The 14792-nt window shown below is 43.0% G+C and overlaps 1 protein-coding gene across 2 annotated transcripts; it reads right to left on the reverse strand.

Moving 5' to 3' along the window:
• Window positions 1-5864: 5864 nt before the first annotated feature.
• ankrd49 (ankyrin repeat domain 49) lies at window positions 5865-12356 on the reverse strand. Of its 2 annotated transcripts, XM_053856849.1 has the most exons (4): window positions 12307-12335; window positions 10954-11108; window positions 9979-10225; window positions 5865-7201 (listed from the first exon to the last, which is right to left on the reverse strand). In XM_053856849.1, exons 3-4 carry the CDS (start codon window positions 10201-10203, stop codon window positions 6725-6727), a joined length of 702 nt encoding a protein of 233 aa, XP_053712824.1. In that variant the 5' UTR covers window positions 10204-10225; window positions 10954-11108; window positions 12307-12335; the 3' UTR covers window positions 5865-6724. The 2 variants fall into 2 exon arrangements, with proteins under 2 accessions (XP_053712824.1, XP_053712823.1); XM_053856848.1 differs by lacking the exon at window positions 10954-11108 and having other exon boundaries at window positions 12307-12356.
• Between the last annotated feature and the right edge of the window lie 2436 nt (window positions 12357-14792).

The following is a 14792-nucleotide window of genomic DNA, read 5'->3' on the forward strand; positions in this document are numbered from 1 at the left end:
GAATGACTCATACTCTTGCCTGCATAGATGTAAATAAAAAGTTAAAGATTAACTTTGATACTAATATTGACAAATGGGGACAAAAACATTGATCCCCAAAAGATACAATACACGGGAGAAGGTGGAAAACAAATAAATAAATATAAATCATATATATAAAGCAGTAAAAATATAATCCCAGCAGGATCTGGGAGCCAGGGGACGTCAGGCCAGTGGGTCGGAGGCAGCTGCTGTCGTGAACCAACCCCTGTGATTCTGGACACCTTACCATTAGACGTTGTATGGAATCTATCACTGCTTCTCACCTGGATTGCAGTTTGCCTACAGAGCCAACAGATCTGTAGTTGACGCAGTGAACTAGGCCCTTCATGTCATTCTGGAGCATCTGGACTCCCCAGGAACCCATGCCAGGATCCTGTTTGTGGACTTCAGCTCTGCTTTCAACACGATTCTCCCAGCTTTGCTTGAAGACAAGCTTCGCCAGCTCAACGTGCCTGACTCCCTCTGCAGTTGGATTGCAGACTTCCTGACCAGCCAGAGTCAGTGTGTGCGGCTCTGTACACTAACTGCTGCACCTCCAGCCACGAGTCCGTGAAGCTGATCAAGTTTGCGGATGACACCACCATCATCTGGCTCATCTCAGATGGAGATGAGTCGGCTTACAGGAGGGAGGTGGAGCGGCTGGTGTCCTGGTGCAGCCACAACAACCTGGAGCTCAACGCCCAGAAGACAGTGGAGATGGTCACAGACTTCAGGAGAGTCACAGTTTCTCTGTCCCCTCTCATGTTGGCTGGTTTACCTATTCCTATTGTGGACTCCTTCTGCTTCCTAGGAACCACCATCACTGAGGACCTCAAATGGGAGCCAACCACCAGGTCCCTCATCAGGAAGGCCCAGCAGAGGCAGCTACGAAAACTACGACTGCCGACGAAGTTGCTGGTGGAGTTCTACACGGCCATCATCCAGTCCATCCTTACCTCCTCCATCACTGTCTGGTACAACAGCGCCACCTCCAGGGTCAAGAGCAGACTGCAGCGCATCGTGCGTTCTGCTGAAAAGGTGATCGGTTGCAGCCTGCCACCTCTTCAGGACCTGTATGCCTCCAGGACCCAGAGACGTGCAGGTGGGATCAGAGCCGACCCTTCTCACCCTGGACATGGACGTTTGCTCCTCTTCCCTCTGGCAGGAGGCTACGGTCCATCCAGACCAGAACCTCCCGTCACAGGAACAGCTTCTTCTCCTCGGCCGAATTTGTGAACAGCCTTGTTGTTATTTTATTTTATTTTCTGTCAGCACTTTATTCCAAAACACTTTCCTAGTTGGTGGGATCCGCACTGACCTACAAAAATGGCCGATGGGTTGTGCTTGCCACTCTGTTCCAGTCTAGTTGATGACAAAGGTATTAAGACTTGTTCATGCACCAAAACGTCTTGCCACCATTCTGAGTTCTGCTGCCCCCCACACCCTCTTGCTAGCACTTTTCTTTTCTTTCATAATAGCACATGGAGGGAAAAGCTCTTTTAGAAAGAGAACAAAACAATATGAAGAGTGTTGCACAAGTGTCCTGATGACTCACATCCAAGGCAGGAAAACAAGTGTAGTTTAAGAGCGACTGGCATTGTACGCATCCCTCCCAAGATCACAGGCGACAAAGTGCGTTCGTAAGAGGAAGAAGCAGCAACGGAACAGTTCACCTAATGTGTTATATAACGCAGAGTAGACTTAACATTCTCCGCTCCTCTGCTGGATGATAACGCTGAGGGCAGGTGGTTCACCTCGCCCCGGGGCTGCGTCTCAACGATGCAAATTGTTCCCTCTCTTCTCCTGACACGTCCTCGCTCCTGCTCCCGGCGAGTTCTGCGAGTCATTGATGTGTTTCAGGGGTCCGAGGGGTCCAATCTCTATGGTAGCAGCCTAACAAAGGCCTGTTGTGTCAGGCGTGCTTCTCTGGCAACTCTGTCCACGAGTGAAGGGTCGATGAGGTGTCACGAAACACTGTCCGGATTTTCCGAGGCCACCAGGTGGCGCTGTCTGCTGTAAAATGTTTGGACTTGAGCAACTCATTCAGTGAAACCTCACGTTTTAAACCAAGAGCTCCAGCTAGTGGCCTGTGAGTTTCATCCACCCTGCAATACTGTTTCATGACACCTCACTTCTGTCCAGAAGTTTACTGGACAGAACTTATAGATTGAAAGATGATGTGAAGTTTTATGCGGAAGTTACTGATCTTGATCTTTCACTCTGAAAAGGGTTGAGGAATGCGGCAGCGTCTGTTTGTGACATCCACAGATGTCATGTGATGAAATGCAGCCGGAGACCAAAGGCCATACATGTCCGAGGAGAAGAGACACAAACATGTCGACACAGATCAGACATTTTAAACCTTTACTTTATTGTGCATTGTGTATGGTTTTGTGTATTTTATATATTGGGCTTCACTTGAAAGATAAATTAAAAATGTTTGTATTTATCAAGTTATATTTGCTTGCAAAAGAAAGTTTACAAAATGGCCGCCTCTCTCAGAATGTGCTGTTGGTGGGAAAGACTACATTATGACTACAAGACTACAAAAATGGCTGTGCTGGAGCAGCTTAAATGAACCTTGAGTATACATTTTTAAGGGGCAACAAACCCCATTTTTGTGCTTCACCGTGGACCTTTAAAAAAACAACTTTTTGCCCCAAATAAAGCTAGTGGACACGTCTTTTTTTTCATATATATATATATATATATATATATATATATATATATATATATACACCTTTGTAAGTGCAGGAGTTCCTGGTCCACTGATCATAGTGTTGCACAATACACGTCGCAGCTAGGATGATAACAACAACAACAAACATGGAGGAATCCCTGAACAAAAGCAAACAAAAGCATCTGTTTGCTTTTGTTCAGGAATGTTTTTCACTACACAATGGCCAGGGTTTCCACTACTCTGGATGTACTTAAAATTCTTATAAAATTGAAATTTTTATACAAATATTTTCAAGACATTAAAAGAGCTTTAGTTTAAATAAGGTGATATGAAAACTTGAATATAGCCACCATCATGATTTATTGTGCTATTGTCAAACTGATGCAAAATAAGCAATATTTTGTTGTTTAAATGTATGTATGGCTCCATCATTTGATCCAGTAATATAGCATTTTTTTCACTCAAAACGTGTAATAAATGCTGTGCCACAGACCGAACCCCAAAGGTCCACTAGAATAGGATGAAATACCCTCCCTCACCCGCCTAAAGGTTTAAGCCATGCAGTAGAGGATTTGTTTTTTAAAGGTCTGCTTGAAAACAAACAACAGAGACCTGAGTAATCTACAATGAATATTAATGGAATAAACAATATTTATTTTTGATGAGTTAGAATGAATTCACAGCCAGCGATTCATGATTAAAAATGTAAATTGTTTGGCAACCAATGCAATGAAAAATATTAATGGGGAGGAAGAAAAGTGCTGCAAACATACGCGCAGCTCAAACGTCGGCTTTAGCTTCATTTCCTTCTGTATCACATCCAAGAGCCTCATTGGTCGGTCACTGCTCCATCCACCGGCTACTTTCATCTCTAACACTGGACGACCAAAAGTGTCTTGGGTCGCCATGTATGCAAACACCTGGCCTCCATCCTTCCTGCTTCATTTCATCCAGAGCATTCAACACATTCTTCATCTCCGGAGCCCGATTCATCACAAGTCGGGATGAAAACAGAACAAAGGTTTTTTTCAAGTTCAGGTCTCATTTGGAAATACAGAATCACCTCGTGGTTTGTCCTCCACCTGGTTGTTCATCCAGACACTGTAGCAAAAGCTGAAGTGCATTTGGAAAAGTCTGTGGCTTCAATGCATTATAAGGCTTCAGAGTCACCAACAATCTTTTGCTCTGCGGAACTTTTCATGCGAAACGAAACACTGGAGACACGCGGAGGTGCCCAGGCAGCGAGGGTGGGCGGCACGGCTGCGTAAATGTCACACCTAAGTGGATGATGTTTAAGAATTCATCATCCATGCTGTGATTGCCGTGCGATTTCACGCCACAGCTGCTCCGGCTAAAGTGCGGTTATCAAGAACGTTGATGGTTAATTTCCCACTGAAGGAGTCTGTTAACCACAAGTGCTTTCTGATTCAGATTTCTGTGGTTTGCTGGAATCGAAGGGCTGCACTTTGGACTCAATATTTTCCCGTTGCTATTTTCCATGCAGATCAGCGACAGAACCACAAGAAATGTTCTTCACTCCTCTCCATTTCTCTCAGAAAATACGACTAATGGTTGGAATTTTATTTATGTATTTTGCAACGTGTGAGCCACAATCCCCAACATTTTCCAAACTCCAAAGTGTCTGGAGAGCAAATTGTTAAATTGAATTAACTAATAGACTCATCCGCAAAGCTGGTGATGTGGTGGAGGTGAAACTGGACTCCATGGAGACGGTTATGGAGAGAAGGATGCTCCTGAAACTAAGGAGCATCCTGGACAACATCACCCACCCCCTCCATCAGCTCCTGGCCCAATACAGTAGCACATGAACCAACAGACTGAGACTACCCAACTCAAAGACGGCGCGCCACACGAGGTCCTTTCTTCCTGTGGCAATAAAACGGTACAATTCATCCCTGAAAAAATTAAGGATTCTTTGGCATGTTTTTCTATTCACTCTGTCCTTGAATCTGCTATTTCTTGCACATGGTTTTTAAGCTCTTTTGTATGACTTTTTACACTTTATAATATTATTTATTTTTCACTTTATTGTGATATGTTGTGTACAGAGCATGTTACGAACATATTTCCCTTGGGATTAATACAGTTTTGTGATTCTGATTGAAGTAATTTTTTTCAGTTGTAATTAATTAATCGTTGTTAAACTTGTTAAAGTCCCACCATTAATATATATATACATATATATATATATATATATAAACGCTCCATATATGTCAGCCAATCACGACGCTTTCCGTAGAGAAGAATGGAGATAAAATTCTCAAACGTTCCGATGACAAACATCATATTTTGTGGAAGTAAATGTTTCACATGTGGTAGAAAGCATGTGGCTCATGAAACATAAACAAATAGCCTCGTAATAGTCCGTACATTGTTGCCACAAGGTCCAGGCCATGAGAGGAAAAAGTCGTGGCTCATAGTCCAACAATAACAGTATTTGATTTTCAATTCAGGAGGGATTGTTTTTGTGCGCAGAGAACGTGTAAATCGTGTGTCACGGATGGTTTTATAGTAGTAAAGTAAAACCCATCATAATCTACAAGCAGATGGAAATATCACAAATGGAAATGACTGAGTAATTCTTAGTCACATCCTCTGTATTTCTGTAGTAATTGAGGCATTTTAAACCCCAGCTCCCACTAGCCCTTGATTTTAAGATAAACGCCTGCAGGCTGTCGAAGTGTGATTGAATTTTTAATGAAACCATCAGCATTAGACGCCCCTTGAAGCCTCCACCCTTTATAACTTCTGAATACTTATGAGCTCATTCAGTGGTCCAGTTTTTTAATCCCTCCTTCCTTCTTGGCGACTGATGTTTTTGTTTGTGAATGTTGAACTTGTCACTGTCTGCACACTTGAAGTGAACGAATTGGATCATGATTCATCGTTGACCTGTGATGGGAGGAAACCAAGAGCAACACCAGGACATGTATTCTGTGCAGCAGCCAGCGGTTAGAACACAACAGCTAATACAAATGGTAATTTTCGGCCGCACTTGAAAACATGTGCTGCTGAGGCTGAGGGCACCTCCTGCTTTACAGAAGAACATTGGCAGCACTTCATATTCCAGCAGTCATTCATGTTAGCACATTGGAAAACTGCATTTTAATATACTGAAATGGTAAATGGCCGTTGGCTGTACTGTGCTTTTCCATGCTTAAAGGTTGGCTGGCGGCCCCCAAGAGGGCCACAAGGGCCGAGAGACCCTCAGTTTCAATGCACAGCCCCGCCATTTGGTGGCAGTACAGTGTCTTTCAATTGACTTAAGACTCAAAGAAGCTGAAGAAGAGAGGCACAAACCTGCAATAGTTAACAACTATGGAGAAGTTCTTGAAAAGTAAACACGATAAAGAAAGTGATGCTGCATCCCCCAACAGTAAAAACTTCCATGAAAGCACCTGTTGCAGCAGTTTTTAAAAGTCATTTGAAAATTTACAGTGATACATTCATTTGAACTTTACTTATATCTTGTTTACAGTTTATTTTGGGGAGAAGAAAAAAACATTTAAAATGTCAATATTGTTTTGTCATACTTATTTTATTCATTATTGTATTTATGACATCCAGGTTTTCTCAAACGAAATGAAGATGACTTGAGCCTAGTTCTGCTGCCAGTTTTCGATGACAACTATATTTGCGACAATCACAGTTTCATATCATTTCACGAGGTCTAGGTTTGTTTAAGTGTAAGTGGTTTAAACACAGGTTATTGAATGCAAATGAAACCATAGCAGCATGATGAATTCAGTTCTATTCCTTGAATGGTTCCCAAGGTCAAAGAGGCTGAGAACCTGTCTAATGACTGAAGTGATCGGTGCTGGTCAGTGTATTAGCAGTGTCTTACATTCCACAGGTTCATCATTCGGTCACAGGGATTGAAAGGAAAACGCCTCCATCAGAAGTGGAAGATCGGTTCAACAGACAGAGTAGATTTTTATCTCCATTTGCTTGATCTCCTACACGAGTCGCTGAGAGTGAGTCAGGATTGGTGAGCAGTGTGGTTCAGGAGGCGGGGAGCACGCTGGTGCAGTCCTCCACCATCTCAAACAAAAAGTGAAATGGGCCGCTCCGTCTCGCCAACTCGCTGGCTGTTTCGTTGCTGTTGCTGAGGAGACCTGCCTTCAGGTGGCGCTGTGAGAGCAGCAGCTCCAGCGTCTGGCGGGAGTCTGTTTTGGTTTGGCTGGTGTGGGAGGCTGCCAGGTGCAGGGCTGTCAGGCCTCCGTTGGTCTGAGCGTTCAGATCAGCCCCGTGCTGGAGAAGACGTGAGGCCACCGCCACGCGGCTCCAGCGGCAGGCGCTGTGGAGCGGAGTCCAGCCGTCCACCGTGCGGGGGTCGATCTCCGAGCCCGCAGCCACCAACGACGACACCATTTCAACATGGCCGCTATAAGCTGCACGGTGCAGGGGGGTGTAGCCGTCTTCATCTGAGCAGTGGACCAGAGACGGGTCCGTGAGCAGCAACCTGTGGACAGTCGAGAGCTGGACACAGATTTGCGAGTGAGACGGCGTGATCTTGTATTGATATTGATATTCTCATCATGTGGGCGACTCTGATGTTGGAGGACATCATAGAAAGAGGGCAAAGATTTTCAGCTCCAGCCACAAAAAAAAACAGCCGTTTCGTAAACGCAATTTCGTATCCAAGTAGCATAGCGTGTTTGCGATAATTCCTTTAAATGAGAAGGGTTGTTTAAGCCTATAATGTGTCACTCCAAAACCTGGAACGTTTCGCAGTGCTCACTGACTGATGGGAACTCAAAGCACTGCTGACAAAAAAATCCATTTAAGTCTTGACAGCTATTACCTGAACAATTAAGGGAAAAAATGTTTATTCAAGCTGTTCGTAATTGCACAGCGGCGCCACATGGTTGATAAATGTTGATTGATTTCTGTCCACGGGCGACATCGTCAACTGGGGAGGATAAAAATTGATGGGAAGACCACTTTGACTGACTGAAAGTGTCTGGAGAAAATGACAAAGTGACTCACTCGAACTTCAATGCGCTGCAGAAAGAGAAATCAAGTGCGTCTCACGGGTTGCCGTAGCGGAGACGCATGGCGTTACATAAATGGAAATAAATTGTTGACCGTGGTGTCTACAGGTAAGTGGCATTCTCTCTGGTTCCAACCGTTGTCATGGCGATGCTTCAGCGCAAAGTGTGATCTAAAGTCGGAATAAAGTGTTTTCTGTTACTTTGAATGTGTTGCAGGGCGAGGACCCACCAAACCAAACTATCTAGAGCCTTCTGTTTACATTATCAGCCTAATATTGAATGGGGAATCGGGTTAATGTGTTTTTATTGTTATTATTATCATTATTATTATAATTTTTTTTAAAATATGACTATTTTATAATATTTTAAATATAATAAATATATTCAACCAGTTAAAAATGAACTTTCTTTGACAAACACGTATGTAATATCTCTGTGCAACATTAAAAAAAATAGCTACAAAAACATATTCAGCATTTGGTATTATTATTATAAACTTGTTTTCATGCACATAATATTCTACTGCATTGTTTTTTTTCTCCCTTACAATTATGGTTCTAATTACAATATAACGCTAAACTTACAGTATCGCACTGTATCATTTTACCACTCCTGTATCGGGGTACGTATTGTATCACCAGGTGCCTGCTGCCACAATTCAGTACATTCAACAGCTTATGCAGCTGGTCATGCAAAGCAGGGTGGTGGCACTGTGGTGTTTTCAATGTAAGGCAAACCCTGCATCATCAGAAGGTGACAGCATGGAGACAAAAATGGCATCCATGGCAACGGCCATGGAAAGTCAAGAAGGCAATTACAGAGAAGTGGAAGCCAGCGGGAGCGACAGCAACCCAGCCACGAACCTACAGACCTCCAAACTCCACGTGACCTTTCAAATGAGACAGTGTGTGAACAGCTTCATGGGTTTGGAATTAAAAGCAGCTGGACTCTTTTTGGGGATGGAGCGGTGCGTAAATCTCATGTCTGGTGAGGAGAGACGTCGATATACGACAGCAAGTGTTGGGTGGAGAATGGCTTGGACTGAACCACGGAGAAGTTCCTGTCACGGTTTTCTCCGCTAGAGCTGGAACACGCAGCCCTTCATCATCAGGCTAATGAAGAATGCTCGAGTGTCATTTGATAATCTATGTGTGTCTTGACTGCTAAACATCTGCTTCAGTCACGGTGAACTGTTTCCAGCGCTTCCACTGTGTCCTTGATCTTGAATCAGCTCTAGAGGAACTGCTTCCACGCTGCAGTTGACTGACAAAAATAAACTGGGAAACAAGTCAGACGGAGTTACAACTGGCCAGAGTCCAAGTTCCACCAACTCTATCAAGCCTGCTGCAGAACCTTGGTGCCGTTTCCACCCGTGTTTTGGACCTGGGCCACGCGCTTCCTCTGCCCAGCTGCCGTGTCCACTAACCTCTGGAAGCCGCTGGGGGTCAGTAAGAAGCCGTAAAGGATGCACAAAGCCATCACTAGTCTGTCAAGTCTTCAACTCGGGGGTAAAAAAGAAAGCCAAGACCTTTTCTACCAGCATCCGTGTGGAGGTGGTGTCCTGGTTGGTAAAATGAAGGCCACTTAGGGATGCAGCAGCGAGGCATGGAAAACGGGGAGAAACTACAGTACAAAGTGGGTCGGCTGAAGGCCAAGGCAATAGAAATATACTGCATGAAGGCAGTTTCTTCTGCCCTTCATCCAGCACTGAAGTGTGAAGGTGTATTTGCAATGTGTTGATCACCTTCATTTAACCACCAAAACATATGAACAATAAAGAAACTCGACTTTTTAGATTCATGAGCCTTTGAATACCAGACCCAGGAGAGGTCAGGTTCAATGGCCTGGGACACCACGGTCCACCTCCAGCCATGAGCTCAACAATACTGTGCATTATAATCGTGACCAACTCTATCAACATCTCTACAAGTGTCTGTAGCTCCGGATCCTTCAGCAAACCAGCCAAACACACAAGACTTGGGAAACGGGGACCCTAAAACTCATGGCTCGCTATGTTCCAGCACAATTCATGAATGTGTTGCTTTGTTTACAGCACAGTGCAGGGAACGCCTACTCCCTGACCAGTTCCTGTGAAGAGTTACAAATAATTCTAAAACAATATTTTGTTGTCCTATTCTAAATGACCTTTATGAACACAAATACTATTTTGAAGTTGGTACTGGTTTCAGTCATTTTTCTGTCCACGGCACATTTGTTTCTACTCCATCACTTTGAAGTGCACAACAACACATCAAAACTCACTCGGTTGTTTTCTGCTGCCCAGAGAAGAAGCTCTGCAGGCTTGTCTTGAAGCTTGTCTTCTCTTTGTAGGTACCACTCCTCACTGTAACCCCCCTCAGGCGCCTCCTCTTCCTCATCCTCCTCTTCCTCCTGACTTGCAGTCCAAAGACTGGAGGCTCCTCTGGGAATCATGTGTCCGTGTGTGTTCAGCAGCTCCAGCTGGTTGAAGTCTTCTGGAAACTCCATTATACCTCTGTGGTATTTGAATCTGTAGGAACGATGCGGTGAGACAAGAGGAAGAATACGCTCACACAACAACGGCAGTGATAGAAGTTTCACAGGTTTCATTAGAGTCAAGGATTTTTGCCGGAGGGGCTTAATGATTTATTTGACAGACTCATTTAGGTGCAGTTGTGTGAGAAACAGAATGAATGCGACCTCCAGAAACAGTCAGGCTGATGGATAATTCAGAACAACTATAGACATTCAGTGAATTCTTTTTCTTCTATTGCTCATTAACTTTACAATAAATGATGTCTGCCTTCACGTTCCCTTACGGATGAACTGGCATTTACTTTCTTTACTTCTTTGTCTACAGGCATTTGCAGTCAGGCGTTGGCACAGCACCTCAGCCTCCTCCACCTTATCTTGATCAACTTCCCTTCTCCGCCTGGCCGCACTCTCTTCTTCACCTCTCATGATCACTGTCTGTTACTCTCTAAGGCTGAGCCCAACATTTCCACTGTCTCGCTCCCTCCAACTTCACCGTTTCTCCCGCCTCTCTTTCAATGAGACACGCATAGAGGGTTTTCACGACGCTTCATCACCGCGTCATCCAATCTGGAAGCTGCCATGTTACTCTTTGTAAACACCCCCATAGGCTGTGAATGGAGTGCGATGGAAAAACGCAAAATAAAACAGAAAGGCTCGTCGAAATGAGTTGGGAGTGGCCAGACATACAGAGAGGGACTTAATGAACAGGAAAATGCGTGACACCTGGAAGAGTTGAGCTTTATTGGCGGTGCAGACCCGTACGGGTTGGCTGCAACGTCGCGGGTGAACGATGACGGACAGTCTGCCGTCTGTGACGTATCCTGATATCGCAGAGTCCATCCACCGCCGAGGACCTGAGATGTCACCGGAGTTTGGAGCTGTGTAACCAGATGGTGTGCGGATGGGTCAGGGAACTGTTATCATCGACATCATCGACATTAGCACCTTATATGAGAATGTGACATATTTAAATATGTTGAAGTTTCATTTTGAGTTTGTGTGCTATTTTAGTTTGTGCTCAAGTATTTTTGTGTGTGTGTGAGATAGCTTTCTAAGGGAACGTTCTGAAAACTGTGTGTGTTGGCATCATCAAATATGTTCTGATAAAAGTACTGTGTCCTCCTGCAAATGAATATTAAATTAGGCTATACTTTTATGCAAAATATTCGGATGTTATCCACACTTTTACCACAAAGGTCCTGGTTCAGCTTCGCTAACCACAAGCGCCTCCTTTCTTCCGACAACTTCTGGCATTGTTCTCCTTGATTTGTAATAACTTTTGGAAGTCGATAAAATTCCAAATGCTTTTCACGATCGGAATGATTCGTACAATCCAAAACACTACCGTAACTCACAATTTTTTCAAGGAAACGCTGAAGAATCACCTTCAGTACCGCTCTGTGCTGAGCAGTGACTATCTCCAAAGTGGCGGATTCCGGGTTTGATGACGCACCATGAAAACCCTCTATTCTATCTCGGTTCTTCTTTTCAAACACTTCAGGTCACTATAACATCAGCAAACATCATAGTCTAGAGACAACCTCGACAGTCAGTCCATTCATAAGCACATCAGTTACACAGCACACTTCACCATCATCCTCACACACCTGTCAGTGCTGACCAAAGCCATCAAAATGCAGAATTTCCAACCACTCATTCCACTTTGTTTGCACAAATCTTTCAATACATATAAACGAAATTAGTCATTTGTAAGTCGTTAAATACTAAGAACGTAAAAAATGAATCTCACGTTTTTCTTTCTTTAATCACAAAAAAATGTATATAATATATATATATGTATATATATATATATATATATATATATATATATATATATATATATATATATATATATATATATATATATAATCGCGTAGTTGGACGAGAGAAAACAGGGGCTGGTATATCGATAATAAAAGCTAGTGGTATTTACAAGAACAGTGTGTCCGTAAAATGAACTCTAAACGAATAGAAACCATGTGTTCTGCTTGGAACAAGCAGAATGTCATTAATATCACACATCGTACCGAAACATGAGCTAAAACAAAACGCGACATCGGAATGCTTAAACCTCACCTCTCGGTTCCGAAACACAGCAAACGCCACTTTCGTTGGGAGGAAAGCAATGTGGGAAATGTAGTTTGAGTAGGCAAACCTTCTTAAGGATGGCAAGAAAAAAACGCTGTTTCCCACAACTCCCGGTGTGTTGGTCTTCTTCTTCTTCTATTTTATAATAACGCCGCGGCTTTTCTGTTGCTGCTGCCCCTACAGTTTATTGTTGGTATCAAACTTTTTTTTTTTTAAATGAACATATATTTAATACTGGCATATCAAATGTAACCACAACCACATTGGATGGCAATAATAATAATAATAATAATTATTATAATATTATAATAATTATAATAATAATGGTACTACTACTACTACTAATAATAATAATAATTCCGTATTATTATTATTATTATTATTATTATCATTATATAACTAGAATTGGAAATTACTGTTCATGATGAATAAAACATTATAAGAAGCATCAATTTGCTATGGTTATTCATGAATTGGTTCATGACAAACAGCTTAATCTGTCATTGTACCAGAAATATCATCATCATTCTTCAACCATTTAAACATGCCGGAGCATATGGTCGCCACTTCACTTCTCAAGTATGTGCGACATTGTATAGTGTCTAATCTTCTCACTTGTCTTCATGAATATATACAGATGTGGCACTCTTGTCAGCCCCGTGCTGTCACTTAAAGAACATTGAGAAGAGATTCACACAGGCATGGCTGAAGCTCCAACACACTCTGAGGATGGTGAGAATTTACATCAACACGCTTCTCTGAATAGTCATTTATTCATTACTCCTAACCAAACTCATGAAAACCACCACTCTTCTCCTCACTACTGCACGGTACAATTACATTTATAGAAGAAAAATAGAAGAAAATAGATAGAAGAAAAAGATTTTGTCACTGAAAGCAGAAAACAATAGAAAGCTCTAGATGAGCTCCTTAAATGGTAAACAGTGCAATGGGTGTAAGATGGAAATATGGCATGAAGGCACTTTAGTGGAATTATTTTTTCTATGTTTCAAGTGACAATAAATTCTGTTAAATTGCCATTACTCATCAAAACATTTCAATACAGCAATTAAATTCAAAGAGAGAAGAAACATTTGACCCAGTCTGACAAACCGTTCAAACCGTTTTTCCCGCTATTGTCGGTGAAATTGAAATTCCATTGTATCTTGATTTCCTGTTAATTTTACAGACCACGTTCCGGAGCTCTGGCAGGTTGCATCCATTTGTTCGGTCAGTGTGAGCTGAATGCAGTCAGGTTGAACCATTCCCACTGCAGCACTTGACTTGACTTACTGGTTGTGGATTGAAGTTTGAAAGGAGTTTGTATTCCCGAGTCTTGGGATTGATGGTGAGCTATCGTGATAGGTTGAATGGATGCTTGGAGCTCTAACAGGAAGGTGGGGTGGAAGGAGTGGAATGGAGATCAAATATGACCTAATGATTTATCTGTTCTCTTGCATTATTTTGTGGATTTCAAAGTGTGATGTTTTTCAGGAGGAGATCATTTCAGACTCATGCAACGTTCTTTGCAAATTGATTCATGCTCGCTCTCTACGCATATAAACTAATATCGTGATGATGAAAACCACTGGAGCTTGTAGACTTGGAACAATTTAGAATAAATGATATCCGTGATCCAGTCAGAGAAAAACAAATGTTCCTCGCTGAGCTGCAGTGAAGCAGCATGTGCAAGCAGTCGGACTGTGTCCCATGTTTGGAGCCCACGAGAGCCTTGGGAATGTATGAAGACGGTGAGGTGAGAGGGTGGCGAGGAGGGACTCTCAGGGAGAGTGGGACGACATCTGGGATCAACTGTTTACTGTGGTGATGGACTGGCTGAGGGAGGAGTCTCATAGGACTATGATGTTTGCTGCTGATATAGGGATTTGTTGTGGGGTTGGGGGTAGGAGGACAGGTGGAAGCATGAGCTGGAGACAGGAGAAGTGGTGGGTCAAAGTGTCTTTATTAAAGGAAAAAAGTAACCAGACAACCCCCTTCTGTTGCTCAAACATAAGCCCCATTTTCAGCGTGAGAAAAGTGCCTTTACTATTGCTTGTTTTTTTCCTACTTTCACTGTCTCAGTCATCAATTCCGCCCAAATGTATGATGTTATCTGATGGGGCATTTATTGGAGTTTTCATGTGAACTGTATCCTGACTGGTCTCCAGAACAAATTTTTTATGTTGTGTCAATCTCGTACTGGGTGGACCAGTCGAGTCCGACAGAGAAAACTGTCGGAATTGGTAAAAGTTTTTTTCAGTTTTGTTGTGTTTTTTTCTGTCGGTGTCGACCTCCAAATATCTTGGTCTCGCCTTCCTCTTGATCTCCAAATGTCTTCTCTCTGCCTATACGCTCCAGTTGGCTTGGTTTTGACTACCACGCTATAAGTCAGCGCCATCTCCTGACATGTCACGGAGCGATTTAATACCTTTGGTGTCTTATACAGTCTAATATAACCCCCCGTGTTGTGAGAC

The sequence above is a fragment of the Synchiropus splendidus genome, chromosome 2, assembly GCF_027744825.2.
Source record: "Synchiropus splendidus isolate RoL2022-P1 chromosome 2, RoL_Sspl_1.0, whole genome shotgun sequence".
In the NCBI taxonomy this organism is placed as follows: domain Eukaryota; kingdom Metazoa; phylum Chordata; class Actinopteri; order Syngnathiformes; family Callionymidae; genus Synchiropus; species Synchiropus splendidus.